Here is a 22,346-nt window from a genome sequence, read left to right as displayed (position 1 = left end):
CGGCTTCATTCTTTAGGTAAAACATTTCTCCTGCACACCGTAAAGCATCCTTCATATTGACCTTCCATCTAAAGTGAACCACTTCCTACTCTTCACTCGTGGTGAGTCGTCCAGTCTGTTTGAGAACCCTTCCTGCTCCGTCTGCTCTCGGTCATGACCCCTCACCTTCAGCTTGCCTCCACTCAGCTCCTCACTCATCTTCAGACGAGCATCCACGGTCCTCTTCAGGTCCCTTTGCAGACGGCGGCCAAAGTCCCTGAACATGGTGGAGCCTCCGGACAGAACCACGTTCTGGGGAGGAAAACATTCTGATCAGCTCGTCAGCAGCTGTGAAGGAGCAGTTTGAGAGGAAACCTCCCTCCTAGAGCTTCAGCTTCCACTGCCCCCCTCCCTCACAGCTTCAGGGAGGAGGACAGTTGTGGCATTTGTGCCGGTACTGATCATTAGGGCTGCCATGATTAGTCACAACTACGTCCACTACTAAACTGGTCGACAACTAAACAGCTAGTTGCAGCGTCGGTTTTTTGTTTGTTTCATCTCAAAACTACAGTGCGTGCTTTCTAATGCTGGGTCTGCCATCGTCTTTCACACAGTCTAGAATCCGGTCAGTAGTGATGTCACAGGAAGTTCTAGGAAGGCTGGTGTCCAAAACAACACACCAACAGAGACTGAAAGTGTGGGATACAAAAAACAAAAGGAAAGTGTCCAATGCAATATCTTCATGGCAGAACTTGTGTTCCATGGCAGCATTGCAGTTTTGCATGAACATCTGAAGAGGAAACACATTGTGACCGAGTCTGATAACGCAGAACAGTTACTAAACGGCGAAAAAGCAGCATAAGGACCACAAGATTAAAGAGAGAACAGGTTTATGGGCGCTCCATTAAACTGAAAAATCTCTGGTCTGCACATGTGCAGCAGGAGTAGCTATAGGGAGGATTTAAAGAATGAAAGTAGTACATTCTAAAACTCTAATATTAAAAATATATATACATTTTCACCCTTTTCTAAAGATGCAATGTCTCAAATCACTGTTTCTGAGGGTTTTTATGTATAGGAATATCTTGAGTTCAAAGATGTCTTTAGAGTTTTGCTTTTATAAATGGGCCTCAGTGAGCAAATATTTTAGGTGTGTTTATACATTTGGAAACACTTTATACATCCATGTTTTATTAAATATGGGTTTTAAAGGTTTTTTTTTTAAGAATTGCAGGGTTTTATTAAGTTTTTCTGTAGTTGATTCAGATTACCTCATTTGATTTAAGTCTTGTTTTAATGCCAGAAACAATGGAGAAAAGCTGCAGATTCATTAAAAGATTAATAAACTATTGTCTTTATTTTAGTTAGAATATAGCTTAAAGACCTCAAGTTTAAAGATAATGATGGTTAAGATGAGTGTTTTACATCCAGTCAACAGGTGATCCGATTAGTCGACCAATTTAAAAAATGAATCAGAGATTAGTCGACTATTAAAATAATCGTTTGTGGCAGCTCTACTGATCATGTAATGTGACCCATTCTACTCCCAAAGAGCAAACTGGAGGCGGCTCCTTTCCTCAGAGAAGTGCCTTTATGGACTGAACATCGTGACGCCGTTTCACCTTATACAGAGGACGCCGGACGTCGATGGGGCAGTTCTGGATGACCTCGTCCACCACCTCTGAGATGGGCTGGGTGAAGTCCGGGTTGGCAAACTGGGATGAGGATAAACAGATTGGTTGTAAGGTCACCAATGGATCTAGAGCCGGATCCTTCATGGTATCTGGTCTCTGACTGAGACAAACCTCCGGGTGGAAGAAAATCTCCGGGCCCAGGAAGCGCTCGTAGCCCACATCGATGGTGAACTCCTTCTTGCTGATGGCGTTGATGCCGGTGTACTGCTTGATCCACTTGGAGCCGTCTGTGTCGTACTTGTTGAACTCTTTCACCAGGTCCGGGCACACGTAGCTGAAGCGCTCCTGATGGGAAACAACAGATCTCTGGCTTTGATACTTGAGTTTTGTTGATGCTGTGCTGATCTGAAGCACACTTCACTTGAATGATCATGTAAAAACGACAGCAGACACTCATCACTAACATCTCTTCTGTCCACACTGTTCTCCTGTACTAAAAAACTATGCCCCGCCCACTACAGCGCCTCCCCACAGAGGACTGACCTTCACCGCCTTGGCCGTCTCCAGGGACTGCTCTGGTGGGATGCCCACCTCCCTCTCTCTCAAGAGCTGCTGGGTAAAGTAAGTGATGTCCCGCCCGGCGATGGGAATGTGCTTTATACAGCTGCCGATGACGTAGCCCTCAGCCTACGACCCACAGGAAAAAACTTTTACATTCAAGACACCTGCTGTGATAAAGAGGATTCGGATCAGATCAAAACATTCCAGAAAATACAGATTCAGAACCTGCGGTCAGTCTGGGCATGTTTGGATGTGTTCAGCTGAAGGCGCTACAACCCTGATCATCATTTCCAGTATTTCTCAGGTCTGCAGCCATTCAGAGAGCAGAGGAAATGTTTACGTGCAGAGAAACAACCTTCAGAAAAATCAATGCTGCTCTATTCAGGCCCAGGAGAGGTGAGGGGCCCACTCTGACGCAGCTCAGGCTGAAACACTGAACAGCTGAAGAATCTGAGGTTAGAGTCCAGCCACCAATGAATAAATACTGCAGAGAGTTGGGAAGAAAAACTCAATCTCACTTACAGTAAGTTAGAGAGTCTGTTACCGACACGAGTGACTGTATACGGGTCTGAACAGGAATGAAATGGGTCAAAGTCTTTGCTTGGACTGCGATCTGTTACTGGATGAGCAGAACAAGACGGATGGACTAACCAGCTCAGTGGCCTCGTGGTAGAATGTCTGCCCTGAGATTGGAAAGTCGTGAGTTCAAATCCCGGCCAAGTTATACCAAAGACTCTAGAATAGGACCCAGTGCCTCCCTGCTGGACACTCAGCATTACGGGGTTGGATTGGGGGGGGTTAATGGTTCCTGAGCGCAGCTTTGTCTGCAGCTCACCACTCCCCCAGCAGAGGGGCCAAGTGTGGAGAAGAAATTTCACACATCTGGGTGTGTGACAACTGATGGGATTTTGATTAGAAGAAAGAGCAGTTCCATTGGTTTGATAAGAATCAGTTTTGACATGAATACAGTTTTGTTCTGAATGTAGAATGTCCATGACATTCCCTGATCCACTGAGTAGACAGAAACGTCTCACTTTCATTGTGCAGCAGCTCAGTCTGCTCTTTTGGTTGGTGTGAAATGTTCAGTCAGAAATGATTCCAACTTATGATTCCAACTTCAGGGTTAAATAAACAGACTTGCATACCTCGCAGATGCTGGAGGAAACCCCATAGAAATGAATGTATTTCAGCTCTGCTGACTGTGGCTAACGTTAGCAGGAACTCCAACAACCATTCAAGAGAGGCGCCCTTGAATGGTGGTGGTGGTGGTGGTGGGGTCTGAGAACAGACCACAGTGAAGCACTCACCACAGGGATGACGTGTGTGACGCCGTCCCCACTGTCAATCACCGTGCCTGTGAGCGTCCTCTCCCCCACCTGTCTGGACGTCCAGGAGGCTGCAAGAGCAAGCACGGCCTGTACCACACACACACACACACACACACACACACACACACACACACACACAGCACATATCAATCTCTTGGATCAATAAGGTTGATCACACTTTTTTTATTGCTAGAGACTCATTGAAAAGGAAATTCTAGTTTCTTTAGGGCGGTGGTCTGCTACCTGTGGCTCCGGAGTCACCTGTGACTCTTTTATCCCTTCATTGAGGCTCTTTAGCTTTATTAAAAATGTTAATGATTGGATACATAATCGATTAGTTATTTAAGTTTTGTCATTCCTGCTCAGATTTTTAACAGGTCAAACAACTAAGGAAAACAAGTTTGATTTGCTGTCAAATTCTGTAGAAATGTTCTTTAAATTTGAGTTTTTAATTTATGGTTAGTCAAATAAAAGACTCCAAATATTGTTTTATTTTGGTAAATTACACTAAAGTGATCAAACCTTTGGACAAATGCTGTTTAAAATGATTTAGATTCATTTGTTTTATACCTCACATCTTAGAGAATGAGAAAAATAAGCTCAGTGTATTCTAAAGGTTTTAACTGTGTGTTTTTTTGAGAAATAGATTTTAATAAAATGTTTTTTTTTCTTGGAGTAAAAGAGAAAAAAATGGTGGCACATCAAAATCCTCATGATAAAAACCCTTTTTTGACACATGGTGGGTTTTATTTTGAAAAGAACTCGTGTGTGTTGCTGTCAAAAGTAAAAAAATTACAACTGTTATGTACATATATAAACATAAAGAGACTGTTGTTCTTTAATTATTATAATATTTAAGTGACATTTATAAAACAATGTTTAGTTGACAAAAAAGCATAAATAAGGGGCATACGGGGCGCCGCTCAGTGGACGCTTACGCAGTGAACCTTGAACTGTTTGTTCTTGGTTGTACTGGAAAACTATGAATTCCCCCCCTGTGGGATTAATAAAGTATATTGATTGATTGATTGATTGATTGATTGTGCATTTTTGAAGGATAAAGTGAGACTTTGTGGATCTCGTTGGGTTCTGGTCTGTATTAAACTAGACCAAATGGCTCTTCCAGTGTTACAGTTGCAGACCCCTGCCTTAGGGAAACAGGAGGTTGTGTGTGTACTATCTGCTTTCACAAAGGTGTGTGACCTGCACAGCGATGTAGAGTCCCGGGACGTTGAAGGACTCGAACATGATCTCTGCCGTGTACTCCCGGTTCTCTGGTGTGTTGAGAGGCGGCTCAGTCTGCAAACATGGGAACAGCAGACTTACTGATGTCCTCGACACTACAGCAGTTACACTGTCCGTTTAGTTTGGTCAACTTCCACTCCTATGTCTGCAAATCATGAATTAATTGTGATTAATGTGACAATTTGACATCTCAATTAGAAACCTCCAAGTATTGAAACTAGAGAGTTTAGGAATCAAACCTAGACAGAGGCCGACCACTCTCCCTCAGCGTTACAGAAGCAACACAAGTGAACACAAGTGTGAAACATCTACATAATAATCTAACTTTAGCTTCACACCGTTGTTTTCTTTTTTTCTTCATTTCTGTAATTGCTTTGAGCTTTGGCCCCTCCTCTTTTGCCTGGTGTGCCATACCTGGTGCTGCTCCACGTCTGTCACAATAAGTTCAATTAGAAGACGAGGAGCAGCTCCATCAATGCTCCAAGGAGATAGAAGAAGGATTGGGAAGAGCTCCTCTTTCTCAGCCCATATTCCGGAGGGCAGAGGTCACAGAATGTGACAGAAGGTCGCCTTAAATGACTCCCAGAACAGATCCCAGCATAAAACGTAACTTGCTTTCCAAAAAGCTGAGCTGTTTCAGAACAGTCACTGCCACCCCGCCTGAGCAGAAACCTCCCATCGTCTTCATGTTTGCTGTCTCTGCTCAGCTAAAAGTTCTTTGGAGAGCAGCAGAGAAACGGCAGCAGAGAGACCCCCGATCGCCGCGAGCAGGCCGGCTGCACCAACCGATAACGCCCCACACCAAAACATGCTGGGGTTCTTCAAGCCCAGGAAACCAGACAGCAAAATGTGTTTGAAATAAAGACATGCAATACTGTAGATGCTGAAACTGCAGCACCAGCAGATCCAAACTCACCAGGAGAAAGTAATGGTCCTCAGGCTCCGCCCTCAAGTACTTGAAGATGATCTGTTCCATAAAGCGCTCCATCAAGTCCCAGTCCTCCACAATTCCATGGCGGATTGGCCACTGTTTGTTCAAGGGTTTCATTTGTTAAAAACAACAACAATCACCTGGCTAGAAAATCTGGAAAAATGTCTCAGTGAGGAAAATACTCATCTCAAACAGAAAAATGGTGCAAATGTAGGTAAAAGTATGAAAGTAAAAGGTCTAAATTCTAACACAGGAGAGTCAAACTCAATCACACAAGGAGCCAAAATCCAAAACACACCTTAGATCGCGGGACGAACAGGATAAACATTTATTGAACACTATAAAACTACATTTTGAAAACTGTAAAACTGTAACTTTTAAAGATAATTCTGAATAATAAAAAGGCAGGAATATTATCCCAGAATAAATCAACTTAAACCTTCAGTAAGTTTCACATACTGTAAATGTATCAGTGAAATAATGAGATTGTTAATATCATCCAGTGTTACATGGATTCTCTAAAGGAGAAGTTCTAACTAAAATGTTCAGATCATTAACATTGGAAACATTGTTCTGCTTCTCCTGGAGGACGTTTCAGTTTGACCACTAGGTGGTGATCACGCTGTAGCACTACACCTTATTGAAGAAGAAGAAGAAAGAATGAAGAAAAAACTGTGCTTTAGACCACAAATTTACTTCAAAACATATTTATTTATAAGAGTTTGGAAAATTCATGTCTGAGTTTATAAAGATATTAATTTAGTCAGAATGTATGTTTAGGTCAACTGAGTGTTAGCATTAGCCGTCTTATGGAAAATGCCTTTAATATTAGCATCAAGCTAGCAAACTTTAGCTTTAGGTGCTAAATTGATCTATATTTTTATGAATTGATCATTGATCTTTTAAGCTTAAATCGATTAAAATCAATTAATCCATTGTATTAACCCAGCCCTACAAGCAGGCTCAGGTAAATCTGTCAATCAGATGATACAAATGTTTGACGCAAAGCCACCTGCTTTTATTGAGACATCTGATTGGTCGGTTTCTAACTTAAACTACAAAAAACTTATGAAAACATGAAGATAATCAAGAAGATGATAAAAAAGGGTATCAGGTCAAGAATGAATGTTCTGACCAATAGAATGACAGAGAAGTAGCTGTTCATTTCTCTTTAGAAGTCTATGGGATTTTGGCTTCTTGGAACCAGCAGGCACTTCCTGTTTGGGATGCTGTGGTGTCCTCAGTCTGGTTCTATATACATCAATGGGTCCAACACAGCGCAGAGGGTCAGCTGCTCTGCCAGGGTCATGTACCTTAGTGGAATATGTGGGTTTATCTACAGCTTCATCCCCGATGTAGAAATCCAAGTCATCCACCCCCTTCATCATCCTCCGCTGGGCCTGGTCCCCCACCTTAGCCGACTCCTTGATGGCAATACCTTCAAGTTTAAAGATACCGACAATGAAAGCTGAAAGAAGAGCTTCTGTTGAGATGGTGGGGGGGTAGAAACACTCACATGATGGAACGATGAACTGTGGCTCTGTGTTTCCTGCATAGCCCAGTTTGGTGTACCTGCAGAGAAAAGTGCTGCCGTCAGGTTTTCTCTCAACACACCTTCTGCTCCCTCTAAAACAGGTGATCCAAACTGCTGCGTGCTCGCTGGTCCTCTCTGTTCTTGACCCGCTCTCCCACACTTCCATGCTTTTCCTCCTCACACCTGAAAGGTGGCTCTGTTCTCTAAACTTCACAGCAGTCACAGTATGGAGGAAAACAGACTCTCCTGACTTGTGGGGGCACAAGTCTTGATTTGTGCGAAACTTTAGATTTGTAACTCATGTAATGCATTTTGTGCATTAGTACAAAAATTATAAAGTTAAAAAAATACAATTTACACATCCACAACTTAGATTTATAACAGCTTAAATTAAATCACATACCAATCTTTAAGAATTACGCACAAATCGCTCGTTACACACAAAAAATACATTTACCCACAAATCTATTGAGAGAAAATAGACTCACTCTGATCTGTCTGTGCGCAATTCTTGATTTTTGTATAACTTTGGATTTATGCGTACATACATTTTGATTTGCAACTCATATAATATGTGTAATGCATAAGAAAAACAATGACAAAATTAAAAATAAAATACAATTTAGGCATGCACAAATCAAAATGACAACAGCTACAAACTAATTACACACACAAATCTTTAGAAGTTCCCCAGGAATCACTTCATATGCACACACAAACCTCAGTCACACATGAATCTGAGGTGAGACTGTTTTCACATCTCAGAGATTCGTGTCAGTGATGACCAGCATTTTCATAGTATGTAAATGCTGGTCATCAGAGTTTTCTTATCGGCTGCTTTGAACTTGGATTGTGAATAATATCCGGTAAAACTTGACATTTTCCCACTTTCTTAAACAGATATGTATTGATAATTCATAGTAAATAGTCAAACGAAGCGTTTTTAAACAACACTGACGTTGTTCTATTCTCATTGCTGTTTTGCGTCTGCGCCCTCCCAGCAGCACCTTCACCACGGAGTTCTCACGCCAGCGAGCGGCCTGAGGTCCTCCTGGACACCCAGACAGAGAACCCCACATCCCTCCTCTCCATCGGGGGGCAGAGAGGGAGCGTGCACCGTCTCCTCTACTGTGTAAGGAGAGGGGTTGATGTGCTCTACAACCGCTCTCAGGGGGGAGCAGGCACAGGTGAATAAGAGTTATTTAGACTTTTTTTATATTAATTATCGGGCAGCTCTGAGGAGTAAAGAAGCAGCGACTGGTGCGTTTGAGCTTGAAGAATGTTTTGATCTGATTCAACATACATCAGATCTCCTTAAACAACTATTCCAGGGATTTGGCATCAAAATGATCCCATGCTGCTGCACTGAACATGAAGCCAGCAAAAGACAGCCAAAAACGAGAGCTGGAGGACTTCAGGTATGGTCACATGACGCTGCACACACAGCAGGAAAGCCCCAGCATGCCCGCTTTGACCTGTCATGGCAAGTTCTAAGCATGTGCACGTCAGACACAGCTGATCCAGGAGAACGCCACACGCTCAGAAGAGAAGAAGTTTGGTGGTTGTTCTCTGGATCAATGCAGGCCTGTCCGATGTAGGGCTGCTACGATTGATCCACTGTTAAAATAGTCCACGACTAATTTAATAGTGGATACCTTATATGATATGGAGTCAGAGTGTGGTAAAGTTAAACAAAGTTGTGAGCGTTCAGCACCAAAACATGTACTTTTTTGTGTGAATGTTTAGTAAACATTCCCTCTAGTGATTCTCCTTTTCGAACATTTTTCAACATGTAAAAATTAAATCAAACTTTCAGTGATTTCAGTAATCTTGATATCAAAACATTTGACTCATTCAGGACATTACTGCTTGTGTTTTTGATATTCATAAAATTTATAGTTTTTGAAATATTGAGCAAAATATGCCCCAATGGAAATGAATGAGAAAGTCTTCAAATTTCAAACTGTAAGAAGATTATCAACAAACCTTTAAATATATTCATGGTTATGTTTTCATCTTTTAGAGTCATTTAAAAAAATATGGAGTTTAGCTAATATTTTAGCGACAGGCTAGCGTTTTTTCGGCTAACTTATATGTATTGAGGTTTATAGGCTAATTTAGAGTTTAGCATGTTGCTAAAATAAAAGCTAACAGTTTTGGCTAATTTAGTTTACTGTGGAATTTTAGCCTATTTTGGAGTTTAGCTAGTATTTAAGCAACAAGCTAGATTTTTTGGCTAATTTGGCATCTATTGAGGTTTTTGGGCTTATTTGGAGTTTAGCTCATATTTAATTAACCCTTTAACACCAGAAGTCCAGTGTTTATGTTCTTTGACATAATGTAACTTTTCAACAGTTAACACGACCACTTTATTCCAGTAGATTCTGAAGTAGAAAAGCCCCTTTTCTCCTTCAGAATCTACTGGAATAAAGTGGTCGTGTTAACTGTTGAAAAGTTACATTATGTCAAAGATTTTGTGCTTAAGCGTCACCAGCGACACCTCAGGTGTTAAAGGGTTGAGCAACAAACTAAATGTTTTTCAAAATTGGCTTGTATTAGGGATTTTTCTAAAATTTAGGTCAACTTCAGTGCTCTTTCATTGTTCTTTCGCAATTGTTTTTGTCTTCTTGCAACTATAGCATTTTGCAAAAAAAAAAAAAAAACATTTTGCAAATAGTTTTTCAGGAAAATCCCTCCAACAATAGTTGTGTGAATACTTTTTCCTGAAAGTATTCACACAACTATTTCCACAGGTGATGCAACTTTTCTAGTCATATTTGAAACAGTGAGACCAAAACTTTATCTCTAGTGAAAAATAGTTCCTCATTTCAGATACTGACATCATTACATTTAATCTTGTTTTAATACCAGAAACAAACGAACATAAGCTGCACAATTGATTAAACTATCATCTTTATATTTAGTTAGTTTAAAGCTAATGATGGTTAAGATGTGTGCTTTACATTCACATTGCCCATGACCTGATTAGTCGACTATTAAAATAATGGTTTGTGGCCGTTCTATTCAGACGTCATGACAGGTTTGTTTGCTCCAGCAGCTGAGGCTCAGTAACACAATTCAAACTCCACAAACACACTGGGGCCCGCGATTTGGGTAGAAAAGATGTTTCCTTCATCCCAACACTCTCCAGCTTACTGTGACATGTTCACTTCCCTAACTGCTGATGGTAAACTCCTTTACTGAGAAGTGTCTAAACGATTTGAATTTCAAATCAAGACACGGTTCATGTATTTCAGATTAAAAATGAAATGCATAAATGATGGAGATTCACATAGTGAAATATTTACTACATGCACAGGGTAGTACTTTTTTAGACTGATCTGAAAAAATAAAATGTTACAAAAAAACAAAAATACGTTTAGAAACACATACTTGGTTGCAGTTCCTTTGACTAAAATTCCTGCAGCAAAGCAGCTGCTTCACATCTTCTGCCTTTTTACTTCTTCATATTGTTCCATGATTCCTCTACACAATTGGTCGCTTTATCATCACTGAGCAGAAGTTAGTAAATTCTGCTTTCTGCTCCTGCAGAGCAGAGGGAACTTCTGAGGCCATTTTTACTCACTTTGCTATTTTATACTTTTGTTTTTCTGAAGTGTAAATTCATGCCAGGACATTTTTGCAGAGCTTGAAACATTTGCTGATCATTAAAAAGACTAAGTTTGAACATTCTTCCCCATCTCTGAACAGCATCTTCTTCGATTTAGAATCCACTCAAATGGAGCTCCTTGACTGAAGGTGAGGAGAACCCTCACGCAGGTGGAGAGTACCTTCACACGCAGGTGAGGAGAACCCTCACGCAGGTGGGGAGTACCTTCACACGCAGGTGAGGAGAACCCTCACACAGGTGTGGAGGGGAGCCGCGAGGGTCAAAAGAAAGCTGCTGTCTGCGTCAGGAAACGCAGGTACAGATGGAAACTGCACAAGCATCAGCTCTGCTCTCACTTCAGACCATATATGGAGCAAAAAGCCTGGACGAGGAAGTGCAGGTTGTATAGGAAGTGGTAGTGCGCATGCTCAGATCAGCATATGAGAGCAGACCGATGCATAGCTGTTTGGAAATGACGGTCAGTTCACAGACAGCAGTGCAGGACGTGTCGCTGCGAGCGGCTCTGATCCGCCTTTGGTCCCGCCTGTGTCTGCTCCGGAACCGGCGTGGACCCCCGTCCTGCACCGGTCCCGGAGCGCCCGGAGAGCGGACGGTACACACACCCAGACTCCGATGATGACCCTCCCTGACAGCCGAGCCCCCTCCCGCCTGCAGACCCGGGAGCTTACCCTGTGCCGCAGTCGACCACACACGCCGGCAGCCGTCCAGCCATGTCCGTCCCGGGCCGCTGTTCGAGCAGAACCGGCAAATACTGGAGGGTTACCCGCCTGAAGACTCAGCAAGCCGTCTCAGTCGGGCGGAACCTCAGCCGCACAGAAGCGTTTCCACTTCCGCACTCAGCCTGTGCGCGCGCGCGGGGGGGTTCAAGATGGCAGGGAAGGGGGCGGAGCATCCGGGGACGCGCAACTGTCAATCATCGAGAGAACGAGCAAGGTTTTTATATATATATATATATATATATATATATATATATATATATATATATATATATATATATATATATATATATATATATATATACTGCCAAACTATTCAGAACTTCCAAATGTTTTCAAAAAATTGTTAAACAAAACTGGAGTCTTGCTATGAAAAATAGTCAGTTTGGTAAATATTGGGAATTATTAAAGTATGAAATTAGAAAATGTTTGATCTGATTTGGTAAAAAAAAAAAAAATAGATCCCAGAAGAAAAAGAAAAGCCACAGCAGTTAATAGAGTTATTTCTGACTGTACTCTGGACATGCTAGATGATCATGAAAATGAAGAACACAATGACAAAGATATCAAGAAGAATTAGAGGAGTTTTATAAAGAAAAGGCTCAGGGGACTTCTGTAAGGTCTAGGCTGAAATGGCTTGAAGAATAAGGCAAAAGGAATAGTAAATATTTTTTAGCATAGAAAAAAAACAAGGACAAAATATGTGTCTAACTTTATTAAAGATCTTTACAAAAAAGGTCACTCTGTAGATAGCTCTGATATTATTAGCTCACTAACTGAAGTTTAAAAAGCAAGTGACACTTTGAAAGAAGAATATGATGAAATATTAACAGTTGAAGAGATAAAACGGGGTATTAAAAGCCTCAAACCAAACAAATCACAGAGTAACGATGGTTTAAGATCAGAATTTTCCAGAGATTTTCAGGTGATGTTTGTGAGTTTCTCCTTGCGGTTTATAACGAATCTCTTAACCAGGAAGAATGACTCACTCAATGAAACAGGGTCTTATACATTTGATCCCAAAACCTCATAAAGACCCTTTAATCTCAGATAACTGGGGTGGTATCACATTACTGAACAATGACATTTTAGCATTGATTTTAGCTAAACGGCTAAAAGATGGCTTACATGACATTATACATGAATCTCACAATGGTTTTATTCCAGACCAGCACATTTCAGATCATATTAGATTGGTACTGGACTTAGTTTGTTATAAAGATTTGAACCCTGGTGATCCTGTCATTCTCTTTTTAGACTTTCAGAAAGCTTTTGACACGGTTAGTCATAAATGTATTATCGACACTTTATCATTTTTAAACTTGAGACATTTTTTATTGGAGCCTTTCAAACTCTTTACAACAATAGCAATAGTTCTATAACGTTATTATATGCCACATCTAGCAGATTTAATGTACACAAAGGTGTGTGACAAGGATGTCCCGCCTCCCTATACATCTCTCTACTTGTTGGACAAATTCTAAATTATATGATTAGGCAACACTCGTTTAAGGGAATTGAATTATTTGAACAAATACAAAATCTCCCAACTTGCAGAGAATACCATGATTTTTTTTAAATGTCAGAGAAATCTCTGAGGCTTTATCTGTTGTTTCTCTCTTTTCAAGCATTTCTGGGTTAAAACTTCATTTTTAAAAATGTGAAATTTTACCTTTAAATAATGTTACTGATAATGACGTTTGTGGTATTCCTGTGAAAAAACGGGCACTTACCTTGGTATTAAAATTTCAAAAGAACATAAAGATATGGAGGACAACTTTACCCGTGTTGATGAAACGATTACAAGGAAGTTTAACAGCTGGTTAACTAGAGATTTGTCTATTCATGGTAGAGCACTTCTAACTAAAGCAGAAGGGATGTCTCAGGTGTCGATTATTTTGTCGTCACTAGATGTCACTAAAACTCAGTGTTCCGATCTGGATAAAATTCTGTTCAGTTTTCTGTGAAAAAAACAAAATCCATAAAGTTCATAAAAATGTCCTGTCAAACTCTTCAGCTGATGGAGGATTAGATGTTTTGACTTTTACTGTTTTAATCAGGTTTTGAAAATTAAATGGATCAAGTGATTCTTGAGAATCCTAATACTTTATGGAATATTTTCCCAAAACTATTTATTTGGTAATTTAGGAGGTCATTTTTTTTTCCTGAATGCCTTTTTTTCTGTTGGATTGACCAGTATTTACCAGACGTCTCTGTTATACTGGATTCTTATGTTCAAACACAACTTTTCCCTTCATAACTGCATTTTATGGAACAAAAGGAAATAACGGGGTTGATAAGAAGTGCACAAACAAGTTTATTAGAGTCCAGTTATTTATTATTCAAACCCTGTATGCAAACATAGGTGGCCATATTTAGAACACAATCTTTTTATTACCATATGAAATTACTAACAAAATTAAACAACCTTTATTTAAGATTATACTGTACATAAATATCACCCAGTGAAAACTTACATTTGTGATTTTCCCACAATGTAAGCGTTCTTTCTGTCAGGAAGATGGAGACAGAACTGAACATCTTTTTGTGGATTGCTCTGTTGTTTCTGTGTTTTGGAATCACATGCAATCTTACCTAACAAGTATGTTTGGAAAAACTGTTTATCTAAACATGTGGTATTATTTATGTTTAATGGTTCAAGTTTCCCCTCCAATGAAGCATATATTATTAACCTTGTCATCATTTTTGGCAAAATATTATATTAATAAGAAAAAAAACTATAAGAAAAAAATCCCCCTTTTAAATATTTGTAAAGAAACAGACCTTAAATTGTATTTAGTCACTATAGAAAAATAGAAAATATGTAATAGGAAGTTAACAAAAGCAATTACACTATATCAAAAACTTTTAAACTTTGAAGTTTGCTATGAGCAGACCTCTTTTTGATTTATTTCTCATTTTATGGTCTCGTTGTTTTATATTCTGTTGATTAGTCATTGATAAGACATCAGTACATTATTTTTCTTCTGTTTTTCTAGAATAGCTCAGATATTGTACTAAATATTGTGCTGACATTGTGTTTTACCAAATGGCCTCACAGCGCTTTTTGTTCAGGCGCTGTTTTGGCTGCTAAACCCTCGGGGTCTTTTACATTTTCACTCAGGCGAAACAAAGCGGCCGCTTCCGGGGTCTTGAGCGTCATCCACGCAGACGCACGTGCGCTCCTCCACCATGGCGGACCTCCAGATGAAACTGCTCCGAAAGAAAATCCAAAAACGGGCCGAAAAGAACAAAGAGCGCAAACTCAAGAGAAGTCAGGAGGAAATCCAGGAGGAGGTCCAGGAGGAGGTCCGGGAGGAGGCCGGTAGGAGAGCCCGCGGCTCCGGTCTGAACGCTGTTTGTGTCGGTCGTTGAGTCTTGTGTCACTTCGAGCTTTGATGAACAGAATCCGGGTCTTTAGCCACATCTGTGTACACTCTCTGAGTTTTGGATTGATCGGCTTGACTGGGAAAGTGACAGAACCAGAACGGCCAACACCCGAACCTTTGTGTACGCTGAGGTCCGCATGACGTGCGGGTCGGTCCCGCATGAAACATTCGCTCCTCCAGTGTTGTGCCAAGGTCCGTTCCCCTTCCAGAATGTGTTTCCCCGCTCTCAGACATCACTAATGCTCATATTTAATCATAACAGCGGTATAAAAAAGTGGACGATTACAATGAATATTCTTAATTCCGGGGCTTTTGTGAATCATGCATTTTCCTCGCATATTCTATGTAAACCAACGAGAGAAGAGGAGGATTCTGTTGGGTGGTAACTGATCCAGCCTGCCAGAATCTGTCTAAAAGAATTTCCTGTAGAAACAACAACTATGTATTGTTTGTTATTTCAGGCTCCCATATTACAAAGTAACTTTCATAAATCATGTTTCTTATCTTAAATTAGCCAAACAAAGGTTATTTATTTAACACAGAAAACTGTTGTTTTATGTAGAATGTGTGGAAAAATATGCAAATATGACAATAAACTCCCCAAAGCTCCAGAGTAAACTGTAGTGTAATCGCCCACTTTATTTTAATGCTTTTTGGGACAAAATATGACTGTTACAAAACAAACATGAACAAAGTGGGGAAACACATTCTGCCAGGGGCAACGTTCCATGGCACAACACCAGCTCAGGAAGACACGTCTCCTCGCCCTGTTGTCTCTAGCTCTTGTCTGGTGAAGCAGGCTCCATGTTCAGCTCCTAACCTGCTGTGTTTCAGAGATGTTGAAAGGAGGCTCTGACAGGCTGGAAGAGGACCTGCAAGCGGAGGAAGAGGAGTCCAACGCTGGGCTGAAGAAGAAGCAGAAGAAGGTGGGAGGGCCAGCAGGAGATGCTGCCACACAGGACAAATGTCTGAAGAAAAAGAAGAAAAGAAACATGGATGTTGCTGATGAATCTCCAAGTAATGGTTGAAACAAGTTCAAAGATCTTCTGTTGTTGTTGAGCCTGGTGGTTATAAATCTAAATAAAACTTTGTCCTTCAGCTGAGAAAAAAAGCAAGACTGAGTTAGATGAAGAGGACGAGACCACAAGAGGAGACGAGGAAGAAGTGAAAGAAGACGAGGAAGCCCCAGAGGAAGAGGATGCTGAGGATGAAGAGGAGCCTGAACTGCCGTCAGGTTTAACAGGTATGGAGGACAGAAACAGGAGCCGCGGTCTTTGCTGTGTTTGGGTCTGGTGATAATCAGCTGTTCAGGTGTTCACTCTTTGGTCTGGACCAGGGCTCTGCAGCTCTAGAACCCCTCCATGTGGCCCTTTGGTTACAGAAAAATACAATATTTTTAATTTGAAAAAGTTACATATTTTAGGTTCATCCTATAAGTTTATTCAGAAAAAAAGTAATAAAAGTCAAACATTTTTCAACTCCTTCACAAAAGTTGAAGGTAGAATGTATCACTGCACCAGCATCCAGACTACATTACCCATAATGCTCCAACAATTCATTAAGCAGTTTGACTTCATAAATTGAACGATTTTGACTGATGTTTGACTGTTGTTTACCACAGAAAATCCATCTGAAGTCACTGCACAACACCAGAGTTTATGGTGCTCTTTCTATTTTTGAATAAAAAAATCAAGGGTATTTATAATGAAAAACATAATAAGGGTCACGTTTATTAGCTTTAGTTAATTTATTTTTAATTTAGATTTATACATTTCTGGTTGTCAGACACCACAAACTGTGGTTTTGTTTGTTTTTCATCCTCGCTGACATTTACTTTCTACTACATTCCCTTCATTGAGAGGATTCTATGTCTTTTATTTTGAGAGAAAGTCATGTAGACTTCTAAAGAGTTAGAAAGTAATTCATATTTTGAACAAAAGGCTATTTTTTAAATTTATGTTTCTGTTTTATTTATGCTTGAAAACAAATGCGTTTGTATTCATCATAATAGTAACACTACTATAAATACACATCAGTGTCTTCTTTTTCTGAAGGGTGAAACCAGACTTTGTGGTTCCTGCTGGGATGTTGTCACTAAGAAATCCTCCAGAATGACTCTTTAACTGTTGAAGGATGCAGACTTCTGGTCTGGACCAAATAAAAGGACTGAAGATGATCTGACCCGCTTCCAAACAAACCTGGTTCCGTTACAGTGGGAATATGAACTGGTCCAGACCCACCCCAAATAAATGACTGTCTACTTGTCTGGACCTAATGAGCTACCATAGCTGGACATAATTAGAATGAACATAGAAACCATCAAGCTGAGCTTTACTGACAGTCATTGAAGTCCAGTTCAGCCAGGGTTAGGTCCGATGGGCTGGAGTGAGTGGAGAGGACGGAGACGGGACACTGGAAGGTGATGTGCAGTCTGGTGTTTCAGGGGCGTTTGAGGACACATCGTTCGAGTCTCTGGTGGATCTGGTGAGTGAGAGCACGCTGAGAGGAGTGAAGGAGATGGGCTTCCAGCACATGACGGAGATCCAACACAAGACTGTGCGCCCCCTGCTGGAGGGAAGGTACCCACGAGTCCCCATGAGCAGATCAGACGAGATCAGACGTCGGTGTGTTCACTGTCAGGTTGATGCTGAGCTGTTTGCTGGGTTCTTCTGCAGGGATGTTCTGGCTGCTGCCAAGACGGGCAGTGGGAAAACCCTGGCGTTCCTCATTCCCTCCATTGAGCTCATTTACAAACTCAAATTCATGCCCAGAAACGGTGAGTTTCCCGGTGAATGATGTGACGTTCACACTTCCTGTGGAAGCTTGAACCTGCCCCCTCCTGCAGGTACGGGGGTAATAATCCTCTCTCCGACACGCGAGCTGGCCATGCAGACGTACGGCGTCCTGAAGGAGCTGATGACCCACCACGTTCACACCTACGGGCTGATAATGGGGGGCAGCAATCGCTCAGCTGAGGCCACAAAACTGGCCAACGGCGTTAACATTCTAGTGGCCACGCCCGGCCGCCTGCTGGACCATCTCCAGGTGAGCTTTGGGTGGATTCAGGGATTTACGTTTGCTTGAAGTTTTCTATATAGAAACGGTCTCCTGTCCTCAGAATACTCCTGGCTTCATGTTCAAGAACCTGCAGTGTCTGATCATCGATGAGGCCGATCGGATCCTGGAAGTGGGCTTTGAGGAGGAACTGAAGCAGATCATCAAGCTGCTACCAAGTACGAATCTCATTCCTGAGTACTTTCTGCGTGTCAGGGGGCTAGACTCTCAACATTCCAGTCACAGGTCCTGCAAGTCGCCCCTCCCAATCTGCTGAGAGGCCTGTAGAAATGTTCATCATAGATACACTTCAGCTGTGAGAAATAGAATCCAGGAATCACATTGTAGGATTATGTTTTATCTCAAAACTCTCCTGTCCTCCACTAGCTAGCTATTTATCAAAAGAAAATCCCATTTTCAGCAGAACACTGTTGGTGATCTGGTTTGATGTAAATCAGGTGGATCACTGTATGATGATCGAGAGAAAATCTAAGAGCCAAAGTCCAACCTGAACCAGAGCAGAACTTTTCTGAGGGAAACATTTTTAAATCTCCAACATTTCTAATGGAAGCTTTCACCAAAAGCTGGAGTTTAAGGGTGGATTCAGACTGGACACAATCAAGAACAAAGTTTCAGTCTGAATACATCCTGGTTCTGGTCTGTGGTCCAGAACCAGGAACCGCTCTGACTCGTCTTTTGAAGTGGTATCGGTTCGTTTCCAATCTGACTGAGTTCTGGTTAGCTCCAAGCTTCCTCAGTATGAACAGGCTCTGTACTCGGAGGGGAACAACTGGACCAAAACAGCCACCGTAGCTGGTCATTACAGACATAAACGGGGTAGAAAAGAAACATGGAGCAATAATCAAATCAAACTTTATTTGTACAGCACCTTTAAAGAAAAATACATTTCAATCAAAGTGCTTGACATAAAAACAATCAAATTTTAAAAAACAAAGAACAGGAAACATTGTAGGACCTAAACAACGTCCTCAACCCCCCACCTCTCCACACACGTAGACAAACACAAACACGTTGACACACAAAGGTAAGGAATAGAAACACATTAAAATAAATAAATAAATAAAATAAATGATAGAAAATAGAAATCTGATGAGACGCAGCGACTCAGACATGTGGTCAGATGAATGCAGCTTCATTGAAATAACTTTAAAGTGATGCAGATTGTTTCTCTCACTGTTTCCTGACAATCTTACACGTCATTAACTCCTGTCAGTGTACCTTCATAGTCCACATCTTGACCCGATCTGGACCAAATTAAGAGGACTTGGTCTGGACCAGCAGACGTTTCTAACCTGAATCCTCCTAAGATGTGAACCATGTCCTTACTCGTAGAGAGGAGACAGACCATGCTGTTCTCAGCCACTCAGACTCGGCGTGTGGAGGACTTGGCTCGCATCTCCTTGAAGAAAGAGCCTCTGTACGTGGGTGTGGACGACAACAAAGACAACGCCACCGTGGACGGTCTGGAGCAGGTGCTGTCAGACTCATTTGACCTCTGCCCTCTGGAAGTGGACTGGAGGTTGAGGTTGATGTTTTGTTCCCTCAGGGCTATGTGGTGTGCCCGTCAGAGAAACGCTTCTTGCTGCTCTTCACCTTCCTGAAGAAGAATCGCAAGAAGAAGCTGATGGTCTTCTTTTCTTCCTGCATGTCGGTCAAATTCCATTATGAGCTGCTCAACTACATCGACCTTCCAGTCATGGCCATCCATGTAAGTCCAGACACGCTCCCCTCCCCTTCCAAACAGATGCTGCAGGAACAGAAGTTTCTGAGAGGGAGGAAGGCAAAACCAAAAGGAAAGCTGAGATAAAACCAAACTAGATGAAGAGACAACACGAAGCAGCGTTCTAAAGATCACCCTGGAGTTTAATCAGTGATATGAATGACTGTAGTGGACATTTCATCGTGTAGTTAGAACTCATGCTCAGTGTTCTAGTAAACACTCCAATGAAAAGCTGTTTTTAACATGTTCTTACAGCATTTTCCTCAACAAGAAGGACATTTAAACGAATGTCAGGTTAAAATGTTTCTGAGCATTTCTTTATTCAAACTGGGATGAATCAGAAGCTGATAAGAACACACTGTTTCCAAAAGCTCTCATTGTGATGCAGAAACTGAGATTAGCGGGACAAAGTCTCCCTGCTCCACAACATCCTGCAGACAAATGGATCCATGAACGTCTTTGAGCTGGGATCTGGCTCTAAACTCTTCTGATGATAGCTCCAATGTTGCTGTTGGGGTTGTGAGGGATTGTAAGCTAGCAGAAGACTGTAAACAAAGGCATGATGGGATATGAGCAGAGGTTTTTGTAAACGATCCTGCCTACATCTGAGAGGTGAATCACTCAGCAAAAAACGACTCAGGTTTTAAGACTTCAGATAAAAATGGCATGATCCTAATTAAACACCTCTGGGAACAAGAATGATCCCCTTTTCAAACACGTTTTTATTCAATTGGGTTTGTGACTTTTCTTTTAGAAAACATGATTGCATTGTTTTTATGTTTTTTAAAGTCCTTTTAGTAATATTTTTTTGTGTTTGGAATAAATCAAATCTGAAGATTGGCTGGATCATCCAAATGATCAGGTGTTCTCATCACTTGACCTCATCACAGGTGTATAAAAAAAGCTAAGATTTAGCCATCCTTATAGGGTTTCCAGATGGATTTCTGATGTCAAAATCTGGTACAAAATGACAAAAAGGAGGCTTTGATAGTGAACAGCACAGCAATAATTCACTGCTGCTCACTGCTGATTGTGTTGAGTTTCAGATTTTAAAAATGTTCACAGCCGTGAGGTGTCCTCTCGGTCCAGATGGTTGAGGCTTTGCTGCTGGGTGACGTCTTCATGCTCCAAACTAAAACTCCCCAGCTCTGCCAAAGAGTTCAAAATGAAGATGACATCATTTCTGCTTCTACTTTACAGAATACAAAACTTGATGAATCAATTAGTCTAAAATCTGTTAATGAAAGAGGAGTTATGTGGAGGCAGTGAATCCAAACTCCTCATTTCTTACACTGTAGTGCTGTAATAGCGGGTTTGGGTGGGGGGTCATTTCTGAACCCTCTTATTAAAGGAACTGATGTTTCAGGGAAAGCAGAAGCAGACCAAACGCACCACCACCTTCTTCCAGTTCTGCAACGCAGACTCGGGCATCCTGCTGTGCACAGATGTGGCAGCCCGCGGGCTGGACATCCCGGAGGTGGACTGGATCATCCAGTACGACCCCCCGGACGACCCCAAGGTCAACATCCAGGCAACATTCTGAAAACCTGGAGGTGTTCATGTCCTCATGGAGCGTCTCTGCTGTCCACAGGAGTACATCCACAGGGTGGGCCGAACTGCCAGAGGCATCAACGGCAGAGGCCACGCCCTCCTGATCCTGCGGCCAGAGGAACTGGGCTTCCTCCGTTTCCTTAAACAAGCTAAGGTGAACGTCAACACCATTCCTGGTTCCTGATGGAAAGCTTTTTAGGATGTTGTTCAGCAAAACGAAGTTCATGGTGTGTTTTTATCACGTCTTCCATGTTCAGGTTCCTCTGAGCGAGTTTGAATTCTCCTGGAGTAAGATCTCTGATATCCAGTCTCAGGTAAGAAATCAACCTTTTTTTGGCATCTCATCCTGTAAGAACTCTGTTCTGAAGAGACCAGTGTCAGCAGACATACGCTGCTGCACGTTAGTAAAACCTGCAGGCTTGGAGGAACAGAAAACATTTTGTGGTCCATCATGATTTCCAAACTCTTCCTCAGCTGGAGAAACTTATCGAGAAGAACTACTATCTCCACAAGTCAGCCCAGGAGGCCTACAAGTCCTACGTCAGGGCGTACGACTCTCACTCCCTCAAGCAGATCTACAGCGTCAACACACTCAACCTCCCCATGGTGGCGCTGTCCTTTGGCTTCAAGGTTCCCCCCTATGTGGATCTGAGTATCCTTTGCTTGCATGTATGTGAGGTTGTGTTCTGGTTGCGTTCTGAGGGTCATGAGATGGAGGTTCTGAAAGCCCCACAGATGTTTTTGTGTCCTTAACCACTTCCCTCAGACGTCCACAGCAGCAAAGGCGTGAAGGTTCAGAAGAGAGGCGGAGGAGGCGGCTTTGGGTACCAGAAGACCAAGAACGTTCAGAAATCCAAGATCTTCAAACATGTCAACAAAGGACGGAGTGATAAAAGACAGTTCTCTCGCTGATCATCACCATGTACATTTCTGCTCTGAATGAAGCTTCTCCTCGTTTTCCACATTGAGTTTTGTACCTTCTGACAACTGAACTCCTGCTTTCATGTATGTCCTGCTCAGCTCTGAACATAATAAAGTACTCGACTAACCAA

General features: G+C 41.7%; 2 protein-coding genes across 2 annotated transcripts in view; one reads left to right on the top strand and one right to left on the bottom strand.

Moving 5' to 3' along the window:
• Positions 1-11,701, bottom strand: part of LOC112138020 (actin-related protein 3) — a 14,921-nt gene extending 3,220 nt beyond the window's left edge. The window contains exons 1-10 of the mRNA XM_024260575.2: positions 11,512-11,701; positions 7,195-7,250; positions 6,992-7,116; positions 5,664-5,774; positions 4,706-4,801; positions 3,482-3,589; positions 2,157-2,300; positions 1,785-1,958; positions 1,602-1,694; positions 166-291 (exon numbers count right to left, since the gene is read on the bottom strand). Of these exons, the coding sequence (XP_024116343.1) occupies positions 166-291; positions 1,602-1,694; positions 1,785-1,958; positions 2,157-2,300; positions 3,482-3,589; positions 4,706-4,801; positions 5,664-5,774; positions 6,992-7,116; positions 7,195-7,250; positions 11,512-11,555 (1,077 nt within the window). The 5' untranslated portion in view covers positions 11,556-11,701. The remainder of the gene's footprint in view (positions 1-165; positions 292-1,601; positions 1,695-1,784; positions 1,959-2,156; positions 2,301-3,481; positions 3,590-4,705; positions 4,802-5,663; positions 5,775-6,991; positions 7,117-7,194; positions 7,251-11,511) is intronic.
• Positions 11,702-14,676: 2,975 nt separating this feature from the next.
• Positions 14,677-22,346, top strand: ddx18 (DEAD (Asp-Glu-Ala-Asp) box polypeptide 18). The gene is made up of 14 exons (XM_024260574.2): positions 14,677-14,884; positions 15,783-15,965; positions 16,048-16,191; positions 17,392-17,527; positions 17,624-17,724; positions 17,794-17,993; positions 18,067-18,181; positions 19,356-19,495; positions 19,570-19,731; positions 21,110-21,262; positions 21,335-21,448; positions 21,552-21,608; positions 21,769-21,946; positions 22,061-22,346. Exons 1-14 carry the CDS (start codon positions 14,752-14,754, stop codon positions 22,204-22,206), a joined length of 1,962 nt encoding a protein of 653 aa, XP_024116342.1. The 5' UTR covers positions 14,677-14,751; the 3' UTR covers positions 22,207-22,346.

The sequence above is a fragment of the Oryzias melastigma genome, linkage group LG21 (assembly GCF_002922805.2).
Source record: "Oryzias melastigma strain HK-1 linkage group LG21, ASM292280v2, whole genome shotgun sequence".
NCBI lineage: Eukaryota > Metazoa > Chordata > Actinopteri > Beloniformes > Adrianichthyidae > Oryzias > Oryzias melastigma.
Note: the sequence above shows the minus strand (reverse complement) of the source record. Positions and strands in the feature narration are given on the sequence as shown.